We start from the raw sequence: 11,185 nt of genomic DNA, 5'->3' as shown, positions 1-11,185 counted from the left end.
TACTCGGCCTCATTGTTAGTTAACTTGGATGTTTTGATAGCTTGTCTAATTGTATTACCTATGGGCGGCTTCAAAACGATGCCTAACCCAGTCCCCTTCACGTTCGAAACGCCATCTGTGAAGAGGGTCCACACCCTAGATGATTTACCCGACTTTAATAACAGTTCTTTTTCGACCTCGGGTACGAGGGCTGGCGTAACGTCGGCCACGATGTTCGCTAAGATTTGAGACTTGATGGATGTTAGGGGTTGGTACTCGATATCGTATCCACTGATCTCGATGGCCCATTTGGCCAATCGGCCCGAAAGTTCGGGCTTATGCAAACTATTACGAAGGAGATAAGTAGTCACCACACAGATCAGGTGGCACTGAAAATATGGTTTTAATTTCCTAGAGGCGCAAGCGCTAATTTTTCTAAGTCTGGGTACCGTGTTTTGACCTCACCTAAAGTTCGACTAACATAGTAAACAGGAAATTGCGTACCTTGTTCTTCTCGAACTAGGACCCCACTTACCACGATTTTCGAGACTGCTAAGTACAAGTAGTGTTGCTCGTCCACTTTCGTAGTATGAAGCAATGGCGGGCTCTAGAGGTACCGCTTTAATTCTTCCAATGCTTGTTGGCATTCCGGGGTCCATGCAAAATAGTTCTTCTTTTTGAGAAGTGAGAAGAACCTGTGACTTCTATCAGAATACCTCGAGATGAATCGGCCTAAGGCGGCTATGCACCCTGTTAATCTTTGTAATTCCTTAACATTGTCCACAACTGTGATGTCGTCGATTTCCTTGATCTTATCGAGGTTGATTTCGATGCCCCGATTTGATACCATAAAGCTGAGGAACTTACCAAAGCCGACCCCGAATGCCCATATCTCCGGGTTGAGTTCATGTTGTATTTCCTTAGTATATTGAAGGTCTCCTGCAAATGTGTCAAATGGTCCTCTGCTCGCAGGGACTTAACTAGCATATCATCAATATAAACCTCCATTGACTTACCTATTTGTTCTTCGAACATTCGATTTACTATGCGTTGATAAGTGGCACCAGCATTATTTAGTCCAAACGGCATTACATTATAACAATAGGTGCCGTACTTAGTGATGAACAAAGTCTTTTGTTGATCCTCCGGGTTCATTTGTATTTGATTGTACCCGGAGTAGGCATAGAGAAAATTAAGGATCTCGTGGCCAGCGGTGGTATCGATCATGTGATCGATATTCGGCAGAGGAAAAGAGTCTTTAGGACATGCCTTGTTTAAATCTTTATAGTCTACGCACATTCTAAGTTTATCTCCCTTTTTAGGGACTACGACTACGTTTGCTAACCATTCGGGATATTTAACCTCCCGAATAGATCCTATTTTGAGAAGTTTGGTTACCTCGTCCTTGATGAATACATGTTTTACCTCACTGGGGTATTCTCTTTTGTTTTACCGGGCAGAACTTCGGGTCCAAGCTCAGTCGATTTATAGCGATTTACGGCGGGATCCATGTCATATCTAGGTGAGACCAAGCAAAATAATTCATATTATTAATAAGAAATTTAATAAGTTTTTCCCTGAGCTCGAGGGCTAACCCTGTACCCAGGTATACCTTTCAATCGGGTAGATGTCCGATCAGTATGATTTGCTCCAATTCCTCAACTATTGGAATCCTCGGGGATTATGAAGGATCGAGGGATCTAATAATCATAGTCCTCATCCGTTCCCTGCTTCCCTGATTGAGTTGAAGCAGGTAGCTGTGGTTGCTATTTAGCTTCCTATTTTCCTTTGGACTCCGATCCCTTTGTTGACGAAAGTGCCGATACGGGTATCACTTCGTCAACCGTGAACATATCTTTGGAAGCGTGATGTTCCTCATACACCGTTTTTACTCCATCCGGTGTTGGGAACTTTAGCATTTGGTGAAGGGTTGAGGGGACCACCCTTATGTTCTAAATCCAGGGTCTTTGGAGCAGTGCGTTGTATCTCATATCGCCTTCGAACACATGGAACTTCATTTCTTGAATAGTTCTGGCTATATTTACTGGTAGGATGATTTCACCTTTAGTTGTTTCACTCGGCGTGTTGAAGCCATTGAGAATCCGAGCTGCGGGTATGATCTGATCTTGTAGGCTGAGCTGCTCCACGACCCTCGATTGAATAATATTGGCCGAGCTTCCTGGATCAAGTAAAACACGTTTAACCTAAATTTTATTCATAAGGATAGAGATTACCAAAGCATCATTGTAGGGTTGTGAGGTCCCTTTTGCTTCATCATCATTGAATGAGAAAGTGCCTTCTGGCACATAATCTCGAGTTCGTTTTTCCCTGGTGATTGATACTTTAGTGTGTTTGAACACTGGCCTTTGTGGAATATCGACCCCACCAACGATCATGTGAATCACGTGATGTGGTTCTTCCTGCTCGTTTTTCCTATTTGCATCCCTGTCTCTGACATGATTTGTAGCTCGGTCGCTCAAGAATTCTCGAAGGTGACCCTCGTTGAATAGACGGGCCACCTCCTCCCTTAGTTGTCTGTAGTCTTCAGTTTTATGACCATGTGTACCATAGTATTTGCATATTTGATTGGGGTTCCTGATGCATCGATGCTGAAGTTGTATTTTGATAATCGTGGTGCTTCTGTGGGATTGGCATGTTTATCGAATCCACTTTTGCTCATGAGCCCTCGAGAGCTCTGTCTTCAATCGTTCCTTTGATCATTTCGGATGAGATTGCGTCTTGAGCCGTTGTTTCTACGATATGCGTTGTATGGTTGATACCGATCTCTGCTCGACCGGGGTTCTCTGTCGACATCCCTTTGAGATCTGCCGATGGGCCTGTTTTGATAAACGGAACCGGAAGGGGTCCCCAATGAATCATCCTCGACCCAGATCTTTGACCGGTACCGATTATGTACATCGGCCCAGGTTACCACTGGATATTCAATTAAATTCTACTTTAGCTGTCGTGATGCCACTGAACTTCGTTCGTTCAAACCTTGAGTAAAGGCTTGAACAGCTCAATCGCCTGTGATCGGTGGTAGTTCCATCTGGAACCGAGATACAAATTCTCTCAACATTTCGTTGTCTTTTTGTTTCACCTTGAAGAGGTCCAATTTTCTAGTCGCAACCTATATCGCTCTGACATGAAATTTACGAAGGAGTCTACAAGCATGGCGAACAAATCGATGGAATTAGGTGGCTAATTGTGGTACCATATCATTTCTCCTTGCGACAAAGTTTTTCCAAATTTCTTTAGTACAACAGATTCAATCTCATTGTCTTCCTAGTCATTTCCTTTTATTGCGTATGTAAAATAAATGACATGTTCATTAGGGTCGGGGGTCCCATTATACTTAGGAATTTCTGGCATTCGGAATTTCTTCGAAATGGGTTTCAGAGCGGCACTTGGAGGGAAAGTCTTACCCTTTAGAAAAGGCGGTGTCCGCGGTATTTGGTCAACCCGGGAATTGTATGTCTCCACTTTTTTGTCATTTGCCTCGATTTTCTTTTCTCCCGATTCAATCTGTTTGGTGAGCTCCTCGAGTATTTTCATATTGGCTGCGGGGTCAATCTCCGATTCATTGGCGTTCGACCTTTTCGGCACAGGCTCGGTCTTGTGAACGACTTTTGGTTCGATCCTACTCTTTGTTCGGTACTGATTTTGTAGTTGTGCTATAGCGGCTTGTTGAGCCTGTAACATTTAGAATATCAATTGGAGGCTAACTCCACCATCTTTTCCATCCTGCGTACCTCGACCACCTGATCGAACTTCTCTGCGTATGCTACCTTCTTAATTAACGCCCAAATTTGCGTTTAGGGCGACATGTGAACTGACATCGACGGGATTTGCAATTGGTGCTTCCTCGAGGTCAGCCTGAGGCACCTCGATCCCTAGGTCGGCTATATTGTATTTTTTCCCGTGTAATCCGAGGCCGTTGTCACCATGTGTAGGCCCTACTTGTGAGTTTGACATATTTATCCTGAAAATAAAGATACTTACGAGAAAAAGTGTAAAGCAGTGTGTGTTATTGGAATCAGTATTAAGAAATCACTATTATCAGTAGCCCCACGGTGTGCACCAAACTGTTTACCCTTCAAATTGAATAATAATTAAACTTATAATGTGGTTTTAAGGACACGTGATTCCACCTAATACCAATTGATAAAAGTGAGGATGAGTAATATAAATTAACAATAAAGAAAAGTAAACCAATGTTAGAATGGAACTCAGACCTCGAGTTTGTACACCCTTGAACTGGTTGATGCAATAACAATTAAAGTGTAGCAAGCTGATGAACAATAATGTAATTGAGAAAGAGAATTATATTGCTTTTGTGCCTGTCCACCATCTCTTACAAATGATTAGAACCCCCCTTTATATAGTAGAGGAATTCCACTTATGGTATAATTTTAATTACATAAGAAAATCTCACGATTAGCTAATTAACCATTTCTGATTTGATCTGTTACGAGATTTACGCCATGATCCTCGACCAGTCACCGATACCTCGCCTTTCTGTTATTATGTTATCTTCGATCTTTGTTCGATGTCTGTCTTATTTGGCTTCGATCACTACTATCCTCGATCTCGACAGGTACCTCGATTCTGAACTCGGTACCTTATCCTCGTGATTTAGTCTATTCCGTTACGAGACCGTCCTTCGATGAAACCTCCCGGTCTCAGTCAAATAGTAAAATTGGGTGGGCCTGGTTTTAACCGTATAGACAAATACTACTTTTCAAACCAAATACTACTTTTCTAGTCTCTCTCTCGCCCCCTTTCTATTTATCTTCTATATTTTCAAAATATTACATGTCATTTGTTTTAATTATTGAGTGTAATTTTAAAGATATTATACATAAAAATTTACTAATTAGAAAAATATTGTTTCAGAGAAAAGTAGTTCAAATATAATATGAACTATTATAGTTCACATATAATAACATGAAAATGATTACGATTATATTACATTATTAAAATAAAAAAATAATTTATGTAGGATAATAAAAAAATATTAATCGGGTTTAAAGCCCAATATAAAGATTTAACAAAATAATTAGGTGCAAGAAAGGAATAACTTCTAAAGTATTAACCATTATTTTACACATAAATTTGCACCTTTTATCCATGATAAAGTTTTCTTGTTATATATTTTAAGATCTCGTGGTTGATATTACTTATTTAAATTCCTAAACACGTGACCTTTTAAATATTTTTCAACTTTAGCAAATCTTTCGTGGTTGATATTTTTCAACTTCTACAAGAACTAAACATGGAAAAATTATATTACTTATTTAAAGTCCTAAACACGTGACCTTTTAAATATTAGGCATAAACGTTGTATGATCTATTAATTACTTTAATATCGTTAAAACACACAGACATTAGTTTAACTTTTTTTCCCCCACAGAATATGCATCCACTAAAAGTAATATGAAAGAGTTATAAATATTTTATAGAGTTTAAACAAGGAAATAATTTATAGACGGTAAAATACCAATTGATTTAAAGCCCTAAAATTTAGAACTTCTTACCTACATCAAATAAGAAAATATTTAATAATCAAAATTTTAGTCAATTTTAAAGTTCTAAATATTAGAGAATTAATTAAATGACTATTTTAAACAATGTGAAATTTATTTTTAAATGGTAAAAAAGGCGAACGACATTTCGCTAAGAGGTTTCGTGCTTTTAATATAGTATAAATATAGATAGATATAGATTCATATATGTAGATTTTGAACCTATTACTTGAACCAAAAGAAACGGCTTAGACAAAAGGGGTGTTTTTATGTTTTCAATTCACGCCAATTCCTCTAGTCATTGTTAGGGTATCAAGTGCCAAGGGCTCCGTCGTTCAAGCATGTCAGATTCAAATCCTCAAAGTCATGCGCCGGGAACGCAGCTCCTCTAGTTTATATCGAATACTTCCAAACGATTGGATACTCAATAAGGGTATTTGTTGGCACTACTTTAGGATAAACTACTAAGAATTTAAAGCTAATCCGGGAGAAATTGGATTTCCGTTCTCCATCAGTTAATCCCTCAGGTATACTTTCCTCTTCTTGCATGCATGTAATGAGCCCAGCAATTGTAGCTCTTTTGGCTTAATTGCATTTTATCCGTTGCAACTATAGCAACTGTATTTCATTTATCATAAGCCTTTGGGTCCGTTGGTGAAATGTATGCTTGTATGTATATGTGTGTGTGTGTTTGCTGATTTATCATAAGTTCCATGCATCTGTGAAATGTGCGTATACTGATTTGGACTTTACTGATTTCTAAGATGTATTTATCTTCCTCTCATTTTCTAAAAATTCGCCCATTAGTGAATTTGGTATATTGTTACAGAAGTATAGCCATCGCCATCGCTATCGCCACATCAGCAGCACAATGTGATTCACAATAATTGGATTAAAGGGGAATGTACATATGGTGACACATGTACGTATTTGCATTCTTGGACTAATAGCGATTGCTTCAATTCGTCGATCAAAATCAAAGTCTCCCAGGTTTGATTGTAATGACCCGGCCGGTCGTTTTGAGAGTAATAGTCCCGATCGCCTACTTTATGCTTTCCCCGTATATGTTTCTGCTTATGTGACTTTCCAGGAGGTCTTGTTTTTGGTTTCGGAGTGAGTTGGGATACTTAGTCCTTAAAACGGAAGCTTAAATCTTAGGATTTTGACCGTAGTCGGAACTGTGTGAACACGACTCTGGAATGGAGTTCTGTCAGTTCCGTTAGATCCGTTGGGTGGTTTTGGACATATGAGCATGTCCGGACTGTGAATTTGAGGTCTGTAGCTGATTTAGGCTTGAAATGGCGGAAGTTGACTTTTTGTACGTCCGTAATGTTTAATATGACTTGTGTCCAAAATTTGAGGTCAATCGAACGTGGTTTGATAGGTTTCGGTATCAGTTGCAGAAATTTGATGTTTCAAGTTCATTAAGTTTGGATTGGAGGGTGATTTATGTTTTTGTTGTTGTTTGATGTGATTTGAGGGCTCGACTAAGTTCGGGGGCCTCGAGTGTATTTCGGATGCTTAACGATTTGAATTTGGACTTGGGCAAATGGTTGAAGTTACTGGTTCTGGTGTAATCGCACCTGCGCAAGGCCGACCATAGGTGCGGGAAATATGGCACAGAAGCAGAGTTGGGTGAATTGGTTAGGGGTCACAGGTGCGTGGGAAAGGCCGCATATGCGATGCCCGCAGATGCGCAAGGCTGATCACAGGTGCGAAGAAAGACCGCAGAAGCGGACAGGATTCTGCAGGTGCGCACTCGCATGTGCGGCCCCTTCATCGCATGTGCGGAGGTAGAGGGGAGTAAGTGGTTTGCGCAGAAGTGCTCTTTTCGCCGTACAAGCGGATGCATAGGTGCGAGCCCAGGCTCTGTAGGTATGGAAATGCCTGGGCAGAACCTACTTAACCGAGACTTCGAGATTTTTGGCCATTGTTATCATTTTGAGCTCGGACTTTGGAGGTTTTTGAGAGGGGTTTCGAAGAGATTACTGAGGTAAGCTTCTTGTATTCATTTTTCATCAATAATCTTGCTTCCCCGTTTATTTTTCCACCTAGTTAGTGTGTATTTAAGGTGGTATTTAGGAGTTTGAGGCTAGGGATTTGAAGAGTTTCATTTTGGATTTTGAGTGGCCATTTGAGGTCAGATTTTAATAAATTTTGTATGGTTAGACTCGTGAGTGAATGGGCTTTCGGATTTAGTGATTTTTTGCCCGATTCTGAGACGTGGGCCCGGGGAGATGTTTTGGGCCGGTTTCTAATTTCTTGCTTTAGCTTTAATTTGATCAATTAGATTAATTTCTTATAGTTGTATTTATGGTATATAATTGATTTTGGCTAGATTTGGGCCATTCGAAGTCGGATATCCATGGAAAAGGCATTGTTACCGATTGATTGAGCTTGGTTCGAGGTAAGTGGCTTACCTAACCTTGCGTGGGGGAAATCCCCTTAGGATTTGGTACTGTTGTGATATGTGAGCGTCGTGTACGTGAGGTGACGAGTACGTACACGGGCTATTTGTTGTAAAACCCGATTTATTTTACTGAGTAGTAATATGTTCTTCCTTTAAATTAAGTTATAACGTTTAAATGAGTATTAGCATGTTTTTCATTCTTAATTAAACTATCCCATTATGTGTAGCTATCCTGTTTAGTCTAATATCGCATGTCTACGTGCTTTAGCTACTTATTTGAACTATGTGAAGCATGCCTAGCTGATTTCCTGCTTTTTCCTTGTTCTTTATCAGTATAATTGTAGAAATCTTGCTGTTAACTGTTGTATTTATCAGTTTGAGCTGTGTCTTTACTTTTGAAACTATGAGGCGGTTCCTCGGGAGTTCTCCCTACACATTTACTTTTGAGACTACGATGCGGTTCCTCAGTTGTTCTCCCTGCATATTTACTTTTGAGACTACGAGGCGGTACCTCGGGAGTTCTCCCTGTACATTTACTTTTGAGACTATGAGGGGGTTCCTTGGGATATCTCCCTGCACATTTACATTTGGGACTTCGAGACGGAATCTCGGGAGCGCCCCTTGTTGTTATGACATTGTTCTTGTGTTGTTGTTTCTCTATGAATTCTTGCTGTTAATTTCTCCAATTTTACTTGATTGTTATTATATCATCTGTCTTGTTATTATATCCCTGTAGGGCCCAGACCTAACCTCGTCACTACTCTACCGAGGTTAGGCTTGGCACTTACTGGGTACCAATTGTGGTGTACTCATGCTACTCTTCTGCATATCTTTTGTGTGCAGATTCAGGTGCTCACTATTAGCCGCATTACCAGTGAGTTGAGATAATTTTGGAGACTTCAAGGTATATCTGCCGCGTCCGTAAACCTCGGAGTCCCCCTCTATTCTTCCCGAGTCAAACACTTCATGTATTTCTTTTTGTTAGACTCTGGTGTATAGAGATACTATTTCTTTTTAGAAGCTTGTGACCTATGATATTTCGGGTTTTGGGAAGACTGTGAATTATAGAGTATTGTTTATTGTACATGCTGAGCGGCATTGTTACTAGTTATTCAGTTATCCACTGCTGTTAGTTGCCAAGTTTTACTTTCGTATTGTTATTTTCGCAATTGTTTAGGCTTACCTAGTCGTAGAGACTAGGTGTCGTCACGACGTTATACAGAGGGAGTTTGGATCATGACAAGTTGGTATCAGAGCTCTAGGTTCATAAGTGTCATGAGTCACAAGCCAATTTGTTAGATTCTCGCGGATCGATACGGAGACGTCTGCACTAATCTTCGGGAGGCTATGGAACTGTTAGGAAAAATTATACTTCTTTGATTCCTTGTCGTGCAATATTTGTTGACATCAAAAAATTATAAAATTCTGTATTATGTTCTTTCTCACTGATGGTGAGGACCCGTACCGGAGGATCTGATGACCAGACACCCGCGCCCCATGCTAGAGCCGCAAGAGGCCGGGTCTGGGGTAGAGGCCGAGGACGACCACGCAGTGCAGCTAGAGCACACGCGCGCGCTGCGACAGAGGAGGCCCCAGTAACTCCAGCTAGAGGGCAGGCACTTGAGGTGCCTATTTCTGCACCAGCTATCCAGGAGACTCTAGCCCAGTTTCTGAGCATATTCAACACCTTAGCTCAGGCTGGACTAATTCCACTTGCTCCTTCCACATCTCAGGCTGGGGGAGGGGCAAAGACTCCTGCAGCCTGTACTCCTGAGTAGAGGGTCCATGTTGTCCATGCCTAGAGTTCATCCCTATGCATTCGGTAGCTTCGGTTAAACGACGAGACTAGGACAGCCAATTCTGAGGCGGAGCAGCTCAGACTTGAGAGGTATAAGAAATACCACTCACCTACCTTCAGCGGATTGGCTATAGATGATGCTCTGGGTTTTCTTGAGGAGTGTCATTGTATTCTCCGTACTATTGGCATAGCGGAGATAAGTGTGGTTTCATTTACCACCTCCCAGCTTAGAAGAGCAACCTATCAGTGTTGGCGTGCTTATGAGTTGAGTAGTCCGGATTAGGCAGCTTCACTTATATGGACTGAGTTCTCGAACATCTTTTTGAGAGAGTATGTCCCTCAGAGCCTCAGGAACTCATGTCATGCGGAATTTGAGTATCTACACCAGGGTGCTATGACTGTGTCAGAGTATGTAGTCCGCTTCAGTGAGTTGGCCGGACATGCACCGACCTTGGTTGCCACAGTTCGAGAGAGGGTTCGACGGTTTATTGAGGGACACCACCCCAGTATCCAGATTAGTATGGATAGGGAGTTGGAGATGGATATTTCTTATCAGCAGGTTGTGAGTACTGCCAGGAGATTGGAGGATATGCTTGCTCAGAATAAAGAGGATAGGGAGGCCAAGAGGTCTCGAGAGTCTGGCACTTACAGCGGTACTCGTTCCCCATCTATAGTTCGACATGGTAGGGGTTATGTGAGTTGCCCCGTTCATTTAGCTCTTCCAACCTTCAGTGGTGTTCCAGCCCCTACTCGGCCCCGGGAGCTTTATTATGCACCGCCAGTATCTAGTGTGCCTCCGGCTAGGGGTGCTTTTAGCGGCCAGTCCAGCAGACCCGGACTGAGTCAGTCACAACAGCCACACCCTCTGAGGGGTTGTTTTGAGTGTGGCGACACTCGCCATTTGGTGAGGGATTGTCCCAGACATAGGAGGGGTGCACCTCCATAGACTTCTTAGCCACCACATGCTCCACCGGGTCCTCAGGCTATGATTGCAGCACCAGCTACCGCCCCACCTACTCAGCCAACTCGAGGTAGAGGTCGGGGAGGTCGAGGTCGCCCTAGAGAGAGAGGCCAGGATAGATATTATGCTCTTCCGGCTCGTACAGAGGAAGTTGCTTCCTACTCTGTCATTACAGGTATTGTTCCAGTTTATCATAGAGATGCGCCAGTCTTATTTTATCAAGTCTCTACATATTCCTATATGTCCTCTTATTATGCCCTATATTTGGGCGTATCTCGGGATTCTCTGAGTTTCCTTATTTATGTGTCTACTCCTGTGGGAGATTCTCTTGTTATGGACCGCGTGTATCGGTCATGTTTGATTGATCTTAGTAGTTTTGAGACCAGAGCCGATTTATTATTACTCAGCATGGTAGACTTTGATGTTATCTTGGGAATGGATTGGTTGCCGCCCCATTATGGTATTCTAAATTGTCACGCTAAGACCGTGACGCTGGCTATGCCAAGTTTACT

The 11,185-nt window shown here is 41.8% G+C and overlaps 1 protein-coding gene across 1 annotated transcript; it reads left to right on the top strand.

Annotated features, from left to right (window-relative positions):
* Nucleotides 1-10,106: 10,106 nt before the first annotated feature.
* Nucleotides 10,107-10,658, top strand: LOC138903804 (uncharacterized). The gene has a single exon (XM_070192371.1). It carries the CDS (start codon nucleotides 10,107-10,109, stop codon nucleotides 10,656-10,658), a length of 552 nt encoding a protein of 183 aa, XP_070048472.1.
* The last annotated feature ends 527 nt before the right edge of the window (nucleotides 10,659-11,185 follow it).

This window comes from Nicotiana tomentosiformis, unplaced genomic scaffold, assembly GCF_000390325.3.
Source record: "Nicotiana tomentosiformis unplaced genomic scaffold, ASM39032v3 Un00003, whole genome shotgun sequence".
In the NCBI taxonomy this organism is placed as follows: Eukaryota; Viridiplantae; Streptophyta; class Magnoliopsida; order Solanales; family Solanaceae; genus Nicotiana; species Nicotiana tomentosiformis.
This window is presented reverse-complemented; position numbering and strand designations above follow the sequence as displayed.